This window comes from Onychomys torridus, chromosome 14 (genome assembly GCF_903995425.1).
Source record: "Onychomys torridus chromosome 14, mOncTor1.1, whole genome shotgun sequence".
NCBI lineage: Eukaryota > Metazoa > Chordata > Mammalia > Rodentia > Cricetidae > Onychomys > Onychomys torridus.
In genome coordinates this window covers 70,200,439-70,219,260 of record NC_050456.1, presented here as the reverse complement: position 1 = coordinate 70,219,260, position 18,822 = coordinate 70,200,439, and the positions used below count along the sequence as shown (strand labels likewise).

The window sequence follows — 18,822 nt, the reverse complement described above, 5'->3', positions numbered from 1 at the left end:
GACCAATGGGCACACACCAAAGACCACTGGTGCCATGGAAGTATTCCTAACTATAACCTTGGAGAGCTAAGGCCTTTAGATTAATTACCTTGTGTTCTCATTGGACATTCACATGTTTCACTACTTTAAGAAGCAAGTTTCCATCATTAAATAGAAATCATTGTATGGTTATAATAACATTACACTAGTGTTCATCCCCATGTGGGGCTTAATAGAAGAAACTGCCCCAGCATCTAAAGACATTTCCCTTTATACTTTCCCAACATATCCCAGCAACTGTATCTGGAAATAAACAAAGGGAATGATAGACATTTACTGCTCCATGAGAACAAGTCCATCTTAGCTCAGTTTCTGGCAGCATTTTATCCAAGCACTTCACATCATTCCACAGGATGGTTAGTTATAAAGATTACATAAGATGGTCAGCAGAGTGCCCAGTATTCAGTACATGCTCTCTGTCAGTGTTAGATATCACTACAATTAGTGACTTCATTAAACTACTTACCCACCTTAATACTTCCCTGAATTCCTTTAACTGGTTATCAGGGACCTCTGTTCGGATGGCTTCCAGCCATTCTGGCATAATGCACTCCCACACAGACTGGCTGATCACATTGTAAGGGATCAGGCAGAGAATCCTGTTGAGACCTTCCTTTAACTGAGTCACTGTGCTACAGGACTTATCCCAGTATCCGCCAACCTACAAAGGCAAAAGAACAAAACATACTCCTTACAATTATATTCAAGGACTTCTTAGAAGAGAATGGGCCTCTTAATGAGTCCCAGGCCAAGGGTCTCCAGGGTGAGATCTGTGGGAATCTCCACGCCACCATTAAGATCCATCAGTGAGCTGGGCAGTGGTGGTGCACACCTTTAGTCCCAGCACTCAGGAGGCAGAGCCAGGCATATCTCTCTGTGAGTTTGAGACCAGCCTGGTCTACAGAGTGAGAACAAGGACAGACACCAAAACTACACAGAGAAATCCTGTCTCAAAAAAACAAAAAACAATAACAAAAAAAAATTTAAATCCATCAGTGAATTTGGAAGTCTCTGCAGGAAGACATTAAGTCCTCTGGGGAAATACCCAGCAGTGGTACAGCTGTGTCGTATGGTAATTCTATTTCCAATCAAGACATTGCCAAGGAGGCTGCATGCACTTCCACTCCCACCAACAATGCATGAGTGTTCCCCTTTCTCCATATCCATGTCATCATTTGTTGCCACTTATAGTCCTGATGATGACTGTTCTGACTGGGGTGAGACTGGATTTTTTTTTTCAAGACAGGGTTTCTCTGTGTACTCTTGGCTGTCCTAGAACTCATTCTGTAGATGAGGCTGTCTCAAACTCACAAAGATTGACCTGCCTCAGCCTCCTAGCTGCTGGGATTAAAGGTGTAGACTACCACGCCCAGAAAGACTGAATCTAAAGAGGTTTGAATCTACATTTTCATAATGACTGGGGCTGTTGACACTTTTGAAAGTGTTTACTGGACATTTGTGTTTCTCCTTTTGAGGGCTTCATACTAAACTCCACAACAAAAAGAAAACACAATACAGATATTGATCACAGACTGCAGAGAGACACACTTCCTCCCGCCACAGTACTGCAGTACTGCAGATTTTCCTTTATGGACAATTTCTCTCTACTCTTCATATTCTGCCACAGTCTTTTTTTTTTTTTTTTTTTTTTTAAAAAAAAAAGGTCTAAGGTCTAGCTGGGTGGTGGTGGTGCACGCCTTTAATCCCAGCACTCAGGAGGCAGAGACTGGCAGATTTCTGAGTTTGAGGCCAGCCTGGTCTACAGAGCAAGTTCCAGGACATCCAGGGCTACATGGAAAAATCCTGTCTTGTGAAAACACAAGCCACATGTGATTTTTCATGTGGGTTCCAGTGCTTTGAACTCAAGTCCTCATTGCAAGCATTCCACCACTTAGCCATCTCCATAGTCTGTTTCTAAATTTCCTCTCACCCTCCTGGCCCAGCATCTACAGAGAACTAAATTCAGTTGACCATGTTCTTATTAAGATCAGGTATTCTTGGGCCAACAAGATGGCTCAGCAGGTAAAGGTGCTTGCTGCCATGCCCAAGGCTAAGCTCCGCCTCTCAGACCAACGGAGTAAAAGAAGGAGAGAATGAACGAAACACGTTGTCCTCGGACTTCCACAACATGCCTTTGCCTGTACAGCCCTCCCCCACCACACAATAAACAAATAAATCAAAGGTTTTATTTGTTTGTTTGTTTGAAGTATTCGGCAGTCTTGCCCCAAGGCCGACAAGCTGAAGCTGGATGACTCAAGCTTCAAAAGATTTATCCACAGCAGTTCAAGTCCCTCAGGAAATGCACCAAATACCCTCAACATTCACATTGCTTACAGGAAACCAGCGTCACTGTAACACTAACATCCTCATTACTTTCTAGAAACTGCCATTTCTGGCTTCTTGCCCTTAGAAACAAGGTCTGTGATCGATCCAAGCATGTATCTCTGCTCGTGGATTTGTTTCCTTAAGCTAACTCTATTCTCTGGCCCCCTTTATGGGCTCCTAATTGTGTAAGTTCTGACTAAAGCTCTCTGCCTAAAGCAGAGGATTTTGAAAATGACATCCATTTACCCCCTCCAAAGAGAGTGTCCTGAGAATTCAGCCACTCCAAGGGAAGGGCTTAGCTTCTTGTGCTTAGTTTCAAAAAGCCAAAGCCATGTTGAGTTTGGTAAGGAAATCTTAAATCTCTAATAGTTCAGGCAATAATTCATCATCCCTCATTATGCTCATCCATGAGCCTTCTCTTCTAATTAACTCATTATTGGTTCCCTTGTAGGGCCCACTTTGGAAGAGGAGAAGTTTTACTGACAACATATCTTCTTATCTCCCAGAATCACATCAAACCAGCCTTCTAGAAGAGAAGTAACCGGAGCATACCAACACCAGGAAATCAAACAACTGAAAATTGTCCGTCATGTGAACATGCAATTTTACAAATGAGTCAGTAGGTGGCAGCAAAGATGAGCGGAGCGTATCCTATCCCATAACTGCTCAGCCATCTGGATCTGGAATCCAAGCTATTCCTGCAGATGGTCTGTATGCTGATTTATCCTCAAATGTCTCATTTCAGCACAGTTTTAAACTGAAGATTATCTCAAGGTCTTTTTGAAAGAAAACAAAATATTAAAAATAAAAATAAAACCTAGAAAATACTTATGAAAAAAATCATGTGTTGCTGCCAAAAACTGATTCTGGGCCTCTGCCTTTCTTGGTTAGGCACAAATTATATTGTAATGAAGAAATGTGGGGTCTTCCCAAGCTGAACATCTGCAACTAGTGATCCACTAAGGTAGCAAGAGGAGAGACAGAGAGGAAACCTGTCCTCCAACACAAGGAGCGGGCATTTGGTAGTTCTAGGAACCATTTTCGGTGTTTTTAAAAGTCACAGAGTAGACTTCCATTGTTACTAGAGTCTTAGATGAGAAGCTGATTTAGGGCAGCTGGAGTGGAGGGGGATTCCCAAGAAATCAGGTCTGTCCACTCATCCCAGAAATCAAAGGAATGATTGAAGACCAAAAGGGAGTTTGATATCCAGGATGACCACACAGGGAAGACCAAGAGGGTGAAGCCTGTCTTCCGGAATCCTGGCAAAGTCGGAAGTGACGTGAGGAAAGAGGAAGTGAAGTCTACACAGTGGAACAATTTCAGTCAAACAAACTGTGATCTGTGATGCTGGAAGGAGAGGTGATCTGTTTCCCAGGGGATGTCTGTCCTGATTGAGGGGTGGCAGTCTGTCTCTTCAGAGGGTGATCTCCTGCAAAGCTCAACCCTTCCTGGAAGGTGTGCAGTAATTACTGAAGACTTCAAGGAACCATCACAGATGTCTGATAACAAGGCACCTTAAAAATTGGTGGTTGACCAATTTTGAAAATTGGAAATCCCTTTGAGTTGCTTTTATCTTGGTGTCTTTACCCTCCCAGAGGGCTATAGGCACAGCTGAGCAAGTAGGCATCTGACCCAAAGAGGACATACAGAAAATGAGGCTAGAGATGCCACACTTTGCCTGCTTTTAGTGACCCACTGGGCAAGTGCAGGCCCAGGTGAAGATCTATTGCTTTTAATAAAGAGTTCACTCAGAGGCATTGCCATTCTGTCATTGAGAAGTACACATAAAGCTGCAGAAATTCTCCTCTTTGGCTGCAAGCCAGGAAAGAACTCAGCCCCCAAACACCACAGAAACTGTTATTATTTCTTTCTTAATAAAATCAAGCGACATCAAAAATGAACATATAAGTTACTAGAGACACCTCATTATCCCATCATGCCATTCTTCCCCATCCCAAAACAATGACAAAATGGCACATCACCAAAGATGTGGGTATTACACTAATCTCTCTTGTCATTTGTTTGTACAGATTTGGCTTGGATTTTTGAGAAAACAGATCACACTGTAGCCCTGACTAGCCTGGTACTCACTGTGTAGCCCAAACCATCATGGGCCTCAAAGCAATCCTTCTGCTCAGTCTTCTAAATTCTAGGATCACAGGTGTATGCCACCACACCCAGGTAAACTAACCGTCTTTGACTGTTGACACAGAGAGCAGGAGGGTCAAAGGTGGCATTTTCCCCCAAGTTCTCCCTACAGCAAGGTCCAGATGAATGACCTCCACTTACCCTGGCGAACTCCATGGGTTTGGGTAGAAGGCACATGACCATGACATCGAAGCGGATGTCACATACTGTTTTCAGCCACTTGGTAACAAACTGAGGCTTTAGTTTTTCCACTAAACTTCCAACTTCATCATCCATCATGTATGCCGTAGAATGAAACCACTGAAATACCATGGCCACCAGCCGGGCCAGGCTCTCCGTGGGTGTGTTCTCACTGGGTGTGCAGAGGCTTACCTGGGGTGGGCAGAACGGACCTCAGTCAGGCTCTACCAATCCAGCTTTGCAAACTTATTACAAGTATATTTAAAGACAATTTTTTTAAAAAGGGTGGGGTCCAGATGATTCAAAATCAGAATGTTACAAATGATTATTACCTATCCAGAACTTAGATCCTTTATGCACTGATTACCACAGTAACATCCCCTAAGCATCCAATAAGCATTGTTTTCTTAATGTAACTCTATTATATAACCTGAACTAGAAAAAAAAATTCCAAAAGATTAAGTCCATGAAGTGATATTTCACTAATATCTTCAATGAAAAAACATCCATAAATATTTCGGTTCTCAAAAGATCAGATTCAGGGGGAAAAAAAAAAAAACCTTGCATCAGTAGTAATTCTGATACCCTAGTGCCCCTCTCAATTTACCATATTATGTCATTTTTTAAAAACATCTACTCATTAGAAACAATATTTTATTGAGCACTTGGCAGAGTCCAAGAAGACAAAGTTAATTAATTAGTTAGTAATTAAAGCATTGCCCTGCCTTCTAAGAGTTTTCAACAAAAGGAGCCACTGTGCCCCTATATAATAAGTCCTTGGAAGAAGGACATGTAGAATCAACAATTCTCAATTTGGTAGTTTTTTGTTTTGTTTTGTTTTTCAGAACTGTGCAAGCCTAGAAGAGAGTGACCGCTGTGGAGACATAATCCTTGACTCTAGCAAGCAAAGGTGGGGAAAGCCTGCAGCTCTGAGGAACGGACTCATTCAGCTGGGTCTTTGCCATGTTTGGTCTTCATTGAATGAGTGGCATGGCTGAGTCACTCTACAACAGCCTGACTATTGATTTCCCTGGGATACATAGACCCTCTCTTAAACATACACAAAAATTCCTTGTATACATAAATGACAAGGTATCAATCATCTGTGCCACATACTGAATCCATACTTGACAGTCTGCGCTAGCAACTCTCCCATGTGTCTCAGGAGGGAGGGAGGCGCACTTCAGTCGGTCAAGGCCTTGGCACTGGGTCTCGCTGCCTACTTGTTTGTTAAAGACAAATTCGGTGAGCACTGACAATCATAAAACTAAAATATCGATCCACTCTGACAACCTTAAAGATGTTCTGTGTTCTGAAGTGTCACATATTCAGCCAAAATTTAATTGTTTGCATAAAACTAACAGGCATATCTGTCTCATTATTATATAGCTTCTTTCATCTTTAATAAATGATAAAATTATATGTGTACCAAAAGTTGGTTGTGAAATAAATTTCTTTATAATTACAGAGAAAAGTTCCCAGGACTCTGGAGATGAATCTGCACATGGTGACTTTCCAAAAGCATTCTTGGGTAAATCTAACAGAGCTGAGAATTACTACTCCCTGCACCCCGCCCCCCAGGGGGATATACCACTGGGTTCAAAAAGTTAATTCTTCACTATTGTCTCCTTTCAAAAGAACAGGAGACTTTCCTCATCAGATACAATGCAGAATGAGAAGGAGGAAAGCAAAGAGTGGCTGGTGTCTTTTTCTTACTAAGAACCATATTCCGAATTGACTGAGCAGCCTCTGGTCATGCTTATCATCGTCCTTGTTATCAAAATCCGCGTTGTCCAGGGAGTGGTGGGAGGAGGAGAGGCCCAGCTGCCGCCGCCGGTTCAACTCATGTTCCCTCTGCTCCGCATGGAACTCCGCTTCTTTCAACAAACTGCCCAAGAAGGGTGAGTTCAAGTAAGACAGAGGAAAAGCACATCCCAGATTCCGGCCTATTGAGAGCAATTGCCATATAAGCACTCCAGTATTGTGACCGCCCTCCTCTAAGTCCAGGCCATTTACCCAGAAACCCTAGTGACTTGTTCTTACTATTCTATGTTCCCATCCCAAAGAGAAGCCAAGAGACTCTTTCTTCCAATTGGTCACGTGGAGGTTGATGCAATGCCTCTTCCTTCGGGCTCCCAACCACCCCTGACAGGCAAGACTGGTCATTTGCCCCCAGATGGAGGAAAAGTCAGCAACTAGTGTTCAAGGCTCTAGAAATGAGGCAGAGGTTCCTCTCTGAGATTACTAAGCAAGTAGCAGATAAAAAAGTAATAATAACTAATGTTGGCAAGGGATCAGCAAAAACAAGCAACTTCATACACAGTTAGTGGTGTAAACTGATACTCATGCATTCAAAAGCCACTTTGTAACATATTATGAAAACATTTAAACTTTCTGCAGCTAACCCACGTCTGAAGACTATATAGGAAGAGCCCTGTGCACAAAATATCAGAGTTGTTCATAAAATATAAAAAAGTCATCTAAATATATGATGGCAGAGAAAAATAAATTATAACTGTGTGTGTGTGTGTGTGTGTGTGTGTGTGTGTGTGTGTGTGTGTGTGTTATGGTGTATACATTCACTTGGGGATATGAGTATGTACACATGTTGTGCACCTGCAAAGGCTAGAGGACACTGGGTGTCTTCCTCCACTGCTCTCTGTTTTATTCTAGTTAGAGGGTGCTCTGCTGAACTGGAACTCACTGTGGTTAGGCTGACAGGCCAGCACACCAGAATCTGCCTGTCTCTGCTCCCCAGGGCTGCAGTTACTGGCATATGTGGCCAGACCCAGCCTTTTACTTGGTTTCTGGGATTCAAACTCAGGTCTTCATGCATGCATAGCAAATGCTCTTACCCACTGAACCATCTTCCCAGCCCACTCCGTGGATTCTACATATGGACTATAAAGTGGTAAATGCAAACTTCAGCACAACATGAGAAGAGCAGACTGAATGTTGGCTCGAAAAGAACCATAGGTTCGCTGTAACTACGATCATATAAACAAAACCTGTATTGAAAATAACTAGGTAATGTACGAAACTGTACAGCTGCATCTTGACCTTTGTTTTCTGTAATACTGTTTAGTATCATTGTAATTCTATTATGTTTTGCCACTGGTATAAGAAATAGAAAAGACATAGTCTCCTTAAAAATGGGCATTTGGAAGCCGGGCAGTGGTGGCACACGTCTTTAATCCCAGCACTTGGGAGGCAGAGGGAGGCGGATCTCCATGAGTTTGAGGCCTGTCTGGGCTACAGAGTGAGTTCTAGGGCAGGTGCAAAGCTACACAGAGAAATCCTGTCTGAAAACAAACAAAAAAACAAACAAACAAAAAAAAGTGGGCATTTGGATAGTATCTGAAAAGAGGGCAGATCTAGATGTTGTGGTGTGGAATGCTGCTTTCCCCTCATCCAACAGAGCCCTTCAGCAGACTGGTAGCCAGGGCCATGTGAATCCCTCAGCCTGGAAGTCTGCCACAGCACCGTGCCACCTGACTCCCCTGCACCTTATTCCTAACAGGCAGGAAGCCCCTCACTTTGATGGGAGCCTCCTCTCCACTGCCCTAACACCTCCCTGGCTCACTGCTACCCTGTGCTCACCAGAGCCTACCACAATTTCTGCTTCTCTAGTCCCTGCTTAGGTAACTGAAGGGCACTTGTGACTCCCAAGTACCTAGCACGAGGCCTTGCACATAATTGTCATCCAATCAAAGTATTTATTGAATTCATAAATTTTATTAAAATATCATCATGGCAAGGCAGCAGAGAGCATGAGAAACTGGAGTGAATTTGCCGAACTCGGTGTGAGCAAGTAGAACCTCAAAGCCACACGAGGTTACCTGATCACTGCCTCCACGGCGCAGACCAGCTCCTCCGCCCCACACTCCCGCGTGTTGATGGGGGGTGGAGAGGTCTGGTAGAGGTGAGTCTCTGCAGTGGCCCCCACCTCATTATTGTGGTGATTGGAGTGGCATCTTTTGCAGTACCGAACAGGCCTGTTTCCGTGACGACCACAGCACCCTGCGGAAAAGCAGGTGACGACTGCCCTTCTGACATGGGAGCTGCAGTTCTGGAAGCAGAGAAAGTCGAACCAATTAAAGCTGGCTTCCAAGACAAACTCGGACAAAAACCTGGAGCAAATGGAACCTCAAGGGGCCACCGGAAGTGACCGAGTTTCAAAAATGTAGGATATGGTCTAGTCACTCAGAGATGTTTTGTTCTAGTGGAAAGGGCAGATATGGTCTAGAAAGCAATGGAACTGAGATAGGAAGCTAGATTATTCGAATTTAATGTTTAGGATTTTCTAACAGAAATTAAAAATAAAAGCCTAGAACCGTGATGCAGAGAAAGCACCCCACAGCAGCCCAGAATCAGGAAGGAAGAATTTCAGCTTCCAGCATAATCCTTTTAAAAATTAGTTTATCTACCACTGGCAGAGTAGATTCCCCTGCAGTTCATCTGTCCTTGGCATTCAAGGACAGACGGAGGTTATGGTTACGCTAAGCCGGGCTGACAGGCCCACAGCAGGGCTGTCTCCACTCCACCACTTCTCTTCTGAAGGCTTTTAACGAATACACCAAACCACAGGACAAGGACACACGAAAGCCCTGCTAGACCTGCAGACCCAGGACTGGCCACTGACATCAACCCCAGCAGAGGGCTCCACAGTAAGTGATGGGAAGGAGAAAAGCCACACAGCAGGAAGGAGAAGCCTTTGCCCGGGGGGGGGTGGGGCGGGGGCTTGCTGTCAGCACTGCCCTGACCAGAGGCAGGGGAGTGAGGCAACATCTCTCGGAAGCAGTCTGGGGAGCTTCAAGGGAGCAGGAAGCACCCTGACACCAAATACCACCATCAGTCAAAGCCCACATGCTTGATACAAGCACCTCATGGGCAAGCAATACCCTGGGCCTTATCAACTCAGAGTTTGTGAAGAGTGGGGGACACTCCTGACAGAAATCCCAGGGGAGTCAGGAGGAAGGCTGCAAGACAAACCCTCCATCAACACATCAACAATGCAACGACCTGTTGGTAGGAACTACCATTTCACCTCTTCATACAAGACTACTGACTTTGGACACTAATGTTAGAAAAAAATCTTTTTCAAAACAACTCAGGCCAACAAACCATGAGAATAAGACAAGTCTTTAGACTTTCCACGGCTGCAGTTTTTCCAACAGACAGCAGCTCTGTGTTCATTGCCGTTGAGTTTCAACTATTTATAATACGTTCTTACTAATATTTTAATACGTGATTGAGATGTCTTGTGATTCTCCTATTAAAATTCCTTGTGGTTTTCCTCTTTTTCAGCATCAGAATCAACACTGACTTTTTCTGTTTATCAATACTGTAGAGCAACGTCGTCATGGGAGCATACCAGCCCTCCTCAGAGCAACTGTGTCTGCGTGAGAGCCTCACAGAAGGGGACATGGAGAGTCACTAGGCCCTTATCTAAGATCCTAGCCACTCCCTCCCTCCTGCACTTCCAGCCAGCTACAGGCAATTTTGCCTTAATTCATGTAGCCTCATGGTCTCAGAAAATGCTAGAGTATAGAGAGTGTAGAGTACTAACTAAAGAGGGGACTCCATCTATGGGGGGTGGTCACCTTTTCTGGTGGTGCTGCTGCTTCAGGGCTACCCATGCTCCTTTAAGTGACCTCTCACCCATCTCTATAGGTAAGCCTTGGATTTTGATAGGCTAGTACTTTGGTCTTTTGTGGGTGCCCTGTTTGGGGAGAGGAGACATTTGGGGTTCCTTGGGAAATGTTTGCTCAATGACCTTTCTCTTCTGGACTCTGAGTTTCACTCTATAAGCACATGAGTTCTTACTAGTTTAGGGTCCCCGTGCTCACCCACCAACATCATTCGGCCAGCAGAGCAGTATTTCTCAGCATGTAATCTTGGTGGCCTTCCTCCCCTTAAAGCTATCACTATGACACTTGTTCCAAACCCCACCCCCAAATTCCTCATGTTAAAATGCTAACCTTCACATGATAGTATTGGGGGGTAGAGTCTATGGGAGGTGGGTAAGCCATGAACACGGAGCCCTCAAAAATGGAATTAGTGCCCCTATGAAAGAGGCCTAGGGAAAGCAAGCTATGGAAATATGACACAGGAAATGCCACGTTTGAAGAGCAGACACCAGATTTACCAATGCCTTGATCTTGAACTTCCCAATAAATACTTGTTTTTGGTAAATACCCCATCCATGACATTTCGTAGCAGCCTAAATGAACTGAGACGATTATAATTAGCTTTATGTTCTTTGGGATTTTCACCGTTACATAAATAATAGGCTGTGGACATGATTTCATTGTTAGCCATAATACAGTCCTGAAGTTTAAGGTCAGCTGTCTCCCCACCCTACTTCCAACTGCCCAGATGCTCCCTAAATCCTAGCATCATTTTTAAGTTCTCTGACTTTTTGCTGTAGATTTTTTGGTCCATTATGCACAAGAAAGAAAAATTCACTTATCATGATTATCTCTGCTCAGTATGAGATTTTTCTATGGTTCATACAGAACATAACAAATGCATTTAGATACGTAGAGGGAGGAAAAGACACTCGCGATCTCTCTGGACATTCAGCCGTATAAATAACATGGACAGCAGTTACACCAGGCAGAATCTGTGGGTACAGAGCCATCTTGCAAAAGCAACAACAGGACTTGTAAACACCCACTAAACACCTGTGTGATACCAGGTCCTCAGACAAGTGCCTAGCTATAGGGGCTACTGTCAAGGACTGATTGCCACCTTCTTTTTCCTATTCTCTCCTGTAGTTAAACCCAGACACATAGTGACACTTAGCCTGAGACCAGACTCTGCTCTCCAGAGGCCTTCTAGTTCAATTTATTAATAGTCGGAGTCTTTTCCCCACACTGGAACACTGTCACCTCAGGAACCTCATCACACAACATTCAGGAGGGTGTCCAGATACCTAATATCCTGGCCATCCCAGTTAGCCCAGCTGGGCAAGATGACAAGGAGGGCAGGGAGCAGCCCTCCTCCAGCTTTCCACTAACTGCTTCCGTGGACGTGGATGGGCAAAACCAGAAAGATCGCCCAGTCTATCCTAAGCCAAATTACCAGGTGACTGTGGACTGTGAACAAGTAATCATCATACAAAGATGCTTTGTTTCGCTAGGCCACAGCCAAGATGAACATTAACTCCGGAAGTGGGAGGCTGCCATACCACACACTAAAAAGGTGACATTGGGGCTGGAGCCAGGCAGGAGGTGGGGGTCTAGAAAGGCAGCCAAGAGCTAAATGGTGCAAACTGAAGGAGGCTGAAAAGGCAATAGGAGGAGAAACTGTCTTTGAAAGCTGGAAAAGAGGTGACCTAGGGTCGCTCATAGTAGAGTGTTTGCTGGGGCATGAGCAAGGCCCTGGGTTCCATCCCCAGCGTGGCAAGAAGAAGGAAAGCAGAACAGCAGGGAGGGGGAGGGCAAGGGGGAGAAGGTGAGGGAGGAAGAGGAAGGGAGTTCTATTTTGTGGCAGAGAAACGCCAGAGATAACTGCTGCTGTAATAACTCGAAGGAGAGAAAGGCACCTAATGAGTTTGAGGATGTGCGTGAGGACATATCTAGACAGAATGGTGAAGAGTCAGTTCATCTGTGTTAACTGCATAGACTCCAGGCCCATCACTAATGTCCCACTCCAGTGTGGACTGTCTTTCATGGAAGCACCATACTGCCAGGTGCTCAGTTCTCTTCCAAACATCAGTGGCAGGTAGGGGCATTAGGGATAGACCTGGATTCTCTGGGTGAAGACTTAAACAGTGTGTGACAGAGATGACCTGTAATGTCTGGGACAATAGTTACAGTGAGTCTATGGGGGTTCCTTGGAGGGGAAGTACCTTTAACGCAAGGAGGAACAGAAATGCCATGGTCAGAATGCCATTCTTTGATTTTCCTCTCAATGAGAAGCAGAGCCCATGTTTCCTCCCCTGGGTTCGGAACATGTGACTGTCTTCAAAGCATTTACTGCTGCCATGATAGACAGTCCACACTAAGTAGCTGGTGTGATAGACAGTCCACACTGGAGTGGCTGGTGTGATAGACAGTCCACACTGAGTGGCTGGTGTGATAGACGGTCCACACTGAGTGGCTGCCTTGATAGACGGTCCACACTGAGTGGCTGCCATGATAGACAGTCCACACTGAGTGGCTAATGTGATAGACAGTCCACACTAAGTAGCTGGTGTGATAGTCCACACTGGAGTGGCTGCCGTGATAGACAGTCCACACTGGAGTGGCTGCCGTGATAGACAGTCCACACTGGAGTGGCTGGTGTGATAGACAGCCCACACTGAGTGGCTGGTGTGATAGACGGTCCACACTGAGTGGCTGATGTGATAGACAGTCCACACTGAGTGGCTGGTGTGATAGACGGTCCACACCTGGGTCCCACACTGAGTGGCTGGTGTGATAGACAGTCCACACTGAGTGGCTGGTGTGATAGACAGTCCACACTGAGTGGCTGGTGTGATAGACAGTCCACACTGAGTGGCTGGTGTGATAGACAGTCCACACTGAGTGGCTGGTGTGATAGACGGTCCACACTGAGTAGTTGGTGTGATAGACAATGTGGACTGTCATACCAGCCACTCAGTGTGGACTGTCTATCACACCAGCCACTCAGTGTGGACCGCCTATCACACCAGCCACTCAGTGTGGACTATCTATCAAAATTTTGTAACCCACAAAACTGCAAAGTTTTGAAGACATGGTTAGTGGAAGTCAGATGGGCCTCAGGGAGGGCTTAGAGGAAATAGAGAAATGTTTTCCTGCTGTGAGAAAGGAAGGCAGCAGTAAATGTTTGGCTATGATGCTGCCCTGGCTGTAAGAAGCAGGGAAGACAGACAAGGGAACTTGGGATGTACTAAAGAATTTCTCATGCAGGGTTCCAGATAGCATCTGAGTGTTTCCTGTTAGAGGAGGGCTGGGAGAAGGCTCAGTGGGTCAAGTGCTTGCTATCCAAGAGTCTGACGCCCAGAAGCTATGTAAAAGCTGGGTGCAATGGTTTCTATACCTAAGACTGAGATCTGGGGGCGGAAGGGAGACAAGTGGACATTGGAGTCTCACTGGCCAGCCAGTCCAGCTGAAACCACAGACTCCAGATTCACTGAGGGTCTATTTCAAAATGCAAGGTAGAGAGCAATGGATGTAGACGTCTCATGTCAACCTGTGGCCTCCACATTCACATGCACAGGTAAGCACATACACACACACACACAGAGAGAGAGAGAGAGAGAGAGAGAGAGAGAGAGAGAGAGAGAGAGAGAGAGAGAGAGAATAGAAGAATGAATCATTCTAGTTACAATTAGAGTTTAAAGAGAAAATATTGCACCCAGGACACTCTTCCTAGTCAGTGGTTTAAGATTCTCAAGGTAAGGAAAGATTCCTGGGTAAACACTAGATCCAGGGCCACATCAGGAAAATGTGCTCTCAGGGAGAACAATGATGACAGGGTTAGATATAAAGCCATTTGTTAGGACTCAGAACGAGCAGGGTGGTGGTGGCATACGCCTTCAATTCCAGCACTTGGGAGGCAAAGGCAGATGGATCTCTGAGGCCAGCCTAGTCTACAGAGTGAGTTCCAGGACAGTCAGGGCTACACAGAGAAACCATGTCTCAAAAACCAAAAAGAAGAAAAAGTCTCAGAAAGTGGTGTATTACATCATAGTCTCTTTTAGGCAAAGACCTAGAGATTTTAAGGGCATACTTCACTACCCTCACTATTAAATAATAAAGTGCTGAAACTGTGAGGCATTATTCCCAGAAGCTTTGAGGAGAGTTCAAGGTATAGCAGGGTTTATCTCACAGAGATGTGCTTTTAACTTGTGTTTAATGAAAGAGGTTTATAATGGACACCTGAAAGCACACAGGGTTTCTTGTGGATTCTGTCAGGGTGAACTGAGAAGGGTAGGAACAGCCTGAGATGCAGATGCTTTCAGACTTGCAGGATTCTGAGGGCAAAGAGTGAGCTGCTAAATCTGCTTATCCTGGCCAATTTTATATCAACTGGACACAGGCTAGAGTCATCTAGAAGGAGGGAGCCTCAGTTGAGAGAATGCCTCCATAAGATAAGGTTATAAGGCATTTTCTTAATTAGTGGTTGATGTGGGAGAGCCCAGTGTGGGTGGTACCATCCCTGGGCTTCTATAAGAATCCCTGGGTTCTATAAGAATGCAGGCTGAGCAAGCCATGTGGAGCAAGCCAGTAAACAGCACCCCTCCAGGTCCTCTGCATCAGCTCCTGCCTCCAGGTTCCTGCCCTGTTTGAGTTCCTGTCCTAACTTCCTTCAATGACAAATAGCAATCTGCAAATGTAAGCCACCCTTTCCTCTCCAACTTGCTTTTGTTCATGGTATTTCATCATAGCATAGTAACCCTAACTAAGACAAGTTGGTACCAGAATTGTGGGATATGGAGGCCTGGCTTGTGAAGTTTTAGGGGAAGTTTAAAGACTCTATTGGGGTCATTTGTTATTGTGAATTAAGATTCTGTGGTTCTGGTTAGCTGGGACTGAAGAATCAGCTGTCATTAACAGGATACAGAACTACTAAAGTGAAACCTCTGCTTTGCTGGGATACTCGATGCTGGTCAGCCAGAGCAGAGAAATTGGCAGTGATTAAGAAGAGACCAGCATCGTTGAGATGGAATCTTCTGGGAAGTGTTTCTAGAGAGTCGACACACAGAAGCTGTGTTCCAGAGGCCACCAAGGCTGTACTGAGTGCTGGCAGTCAAACGTGGTAGTGTAAGCGTCACCTAGATAGTACAGGTTTTGATGGCATGAATGAGTTCATGGAAAGCAGCTGAAGCTTGGCACTGTGAGAGGACAGGAAAGGCCATTGGTAGATACAGCCTTGGTGGCCCAGGACTCAAAGGGTCTTGCAGAGTTGAGGCTTGGCACCGTGAAGAGAGCCTATGAGAGGCTGTTGGTGAAAGTGCAGCCCAGTTGCTGCAGAAGACCCCAGGGTTTTGGAGAGGCCAGAACTGTGGGATGACCACCAAGGACAACAGCAGCACTGGAGTGGAGCCAGCCAGAACTTAGAAGACAGCTGTGTGTGCTGCAGAGGGCAGAGTCGGAGAAGTGACCCAAGCCCTTTAGAGGAGCCCAGGAGATCGTGAGTGAATCCCAGATAGTGGGCATTGCCTTATTTACACTGATGGGATTTTTGTTTGACTTTAATTTGGTTATGAGTGTGCCCTGGATCTTCCCTCTTGAAAAAAGAAAATATTTAACTTATTTTTTTATTTTGCTGGAGCCCACAGTTGAGAGACTGAATTTTTAAGGAGATTTGGGGTTTTAAAAGAGATTGAATTTTAAAGTGTTTTAATTTATAAAGACTGTGGGGTTTTTTAAGTTTATAAAATGTTTGATGTTGTGACGCTGATGTTAATTTATGATCTTGGGGAGGAACAGGAAAGGAGAGGTTATGTCTTAATAGTGATATGTTTGTGTGTCAAGGTGACAAGGGTCAATTGTCCTGGTTAATTTTATGTCAACTTGACACAAGCTAAAGTCATCTGAAAAGAAGGAACCTCAGTTGAGAAATGCCTCCATAAGATCAGGCTGTAGACAAGCCTGTAGAGCATTTCCTTAACTAGTGATTGATGGGGAGGGCCCAGTCCATTGTGGGTGATGTGGTCTCTGCTGGTGGTCCTGGGTTCTATAAGAAAGCAGGCTGAACAAGCCATGAGGAGCAAGCCAGTAAGCAGCATGCCTCCATGGCTTCTGCATCAGCTCCTGCCTCCAGGTTTCTGCCCTGTTTGAGTTCCTGAGCTGACTTGCTTCAATTTTGAGCAATGATCTAGAAATGTAAGCCACCCTTTGCTCCCTAGTTTGCTTTTGTTCATAGTGTTTTGTCATAGCAATAGTAACCCTAGCTAAGACAGTGTGTTAATCTGTTGCACAGACTTCTGTATTCTGTGCTGACCTTCAAGTTGCTTTACCCAGTGACATGCTGCAGAATTGATGCTTTGTGACTTCTGAGCTTCTGTCAAAAGGGGCCTTGCAACCTTCTTTCTGGCTCTTCCAGAACATTGCTGCCTGTGCACAGGGCCAGCCTAGCCTCCTGAAGGGTGAGACTTCCATTGGAAAGAGGGAGGCCCTGATACCTCTGTCATCTCAACCATTCAGCCAACCCTTCTAAGGGCCCACATATAGTATGTGACGATGAGACCATCAGTTACCAGCCAATCATCATTCCCTGCATTCCACACTCCCCTACCCCACTCCACACCCACCACATTCCAACAACAACCTAATGCAAGTGCATAAAGGAGCCTAGAGGAGTTCACTAGCCAAATTGCCAATTCACAAAATTGCAATCAATTGAGTGCAATAACTTATTGGTGCTGGTAACCACTACATTTCAGGATGGTTTGTTACACAGCAATAAATAACCAAGATAGCCTTCAAAGGTACACATTCAAGATCAACCTCCCAAAAAAGTTTAAATGAATAGTACAAAATTCAAATAAGCAGGAGAGAGTAGAGTGAGCCAGGATCCAGGTTCCTTAACCAACAAGTCAAAGCTTTTTTCATACTTCCAGGCTGCTTCCTGTTACCTTTTCAACTACCAAAACATAAAAGAAAAATGGAATGGAATGACCTAAAGAAACTATGTAAAATGGCAAAGGGAAGGAAGTTTTAGTGGAAGAATATTAAACAAACATATCATTCAACTTACACCTAAATGAATATTTTCTATATATACTTGATCTGGGCATATTTTTGACATATATTAAACTATATGTATCGAGTTTCAAAACAACAAAGATTTTTAGCACATAAGAAACACCCTTTTAAAATGAAATCACATGAATTGCACCATCATCTGTGATTAGACTCTCCCCCAGAACTACACGTATGCTTCCATTTCAGAGTGCTGAACAGAGACACTGAGCATATGACGGTGAGCAAAAGCAGCTATGGACATGGAGACCATGTGGACGTCACAATCTTACATGCGTACAGCACTCCCTCTCCTCCTTCACAAATACACTGACATGTGCACAGTGGGAACCCATGGTGCAGAAATGAGGCAGATGTCCACGGATGAGGTTACACACGAACACAGGGAATCATGCCCCATCACACAGAAGGTGCACGCTTACCTTTTTCTGACATATAGCAGATATTTCAGCTGTAAGGGGAAGGTACACAAAATATCAACAAAGAAAAAGCCCGTTTTAAGTAAGGGCAACCATGAAGAGTAACAAAAAAAAATACAGTCTTAGTAATGCAAACCAATAGACTTCATCAAAAAGCTTGGATTTGCCTCATAAATTGTCATCTATATTTATTGGCCTCTATTTTCCCCCCAAAAGCACAAAAATACCTCTTTCTCGCTGTCCTAACAGATTTAATGTTTTATTGTGTGCTGAAACTATATCTCCTGTTCTCACGTCTAATTTAACCTTCTCAGATACGTTAAGGAAATCAGTCAAGTAGTCATACAACTTTGATCTCATGGGACAGCAACATTCAGAAGACTTAGGGGATCACTGAAGCCATCACTGATGAAGCCAGGAGAGCAGCTAAGTTCTCTGGGCTTCCTGTTTCTGCTCTTTCCATGACATTGATATGGAGTGATGGGCTGTGCTTAGCATCATGAGATGGTCTGAAATTCGAGACTGTAGGAAACACCTGTCTGGGTGTACGCTGACTTGAGCTATCAATATTAACTAGTGCAAAACAGCCTTGTGACTACTTATGAAAAATCCCTTATCAACACGAGGAGATCTGCTGGAGCAAGGCAGTCAAACTGCTGTCTGCTAATGAGACCAACTTTAATGTGTGCATAAGAATTCTTTTCAGTTGCCATACCAAGTGTTTCCATGGAAACTGGTATCTTGAGAGTAGTTGAAAATAACTTTTCCGAGAATCTATCACTATTTCCCTTAAAATAGTAAGGCCCCAAGAAATGGACTGACACTTTATTTATAGAATATTCTGTGTTACACTAACTCAAAAGATTAAAGGAATGTGTTTCCCAGACCCTGCCTATAAATTAGGAATTAATGAATACAAAAATCAGTAAAATGTATAACTTGGTGTTTAAAACTCATTTTATATAACCTTTTGATAACCTACTATATGCGTTAAATAGTCTGATGTGAAC

The 18,822-nt window shown here is 44.4% G+C and overlaps 1 protein-coding gene across 18 annotated transcripts in view; it reads right to left on the bottom strand.

Moving 5' to 3' along the window:
• Unc79 (unc-79 homolog, NALCN channel complex subunit) overlaps nt 1–18,822 on the bottom strand; it is a 247,964-nt gene that overhangs the window by 129,085 nt on the left and 100,057 nt on the right. For all 18 annotated transcript variants that reach the window (XM_036205590.1, XM_036205592.1, XM_036205577.1 and 15 more), the window contains 5 exons: nt 17,816–17,844; nt 8,532–8,761; nt 6,409–6,580; nt 4,654–4,884; nt 510–700 (listed from right to left, as the gene is read on the bottom strand). In XM_036205590.1, coding sequence (XP_036061483.1) covers nt 510–700; nt 4,654–4,884; nt 6,409–6,580; nt 8,532–8,761; nt 17,816–17,844 — 853 coding nt within the window. The remainder of the gene's footprint in view (nt 1–509; nt 701–4,653; nt 4,885–6,408; nt 6,581–8,531; nt 8,762–17,815; nt 17,845–18,822) is intronic.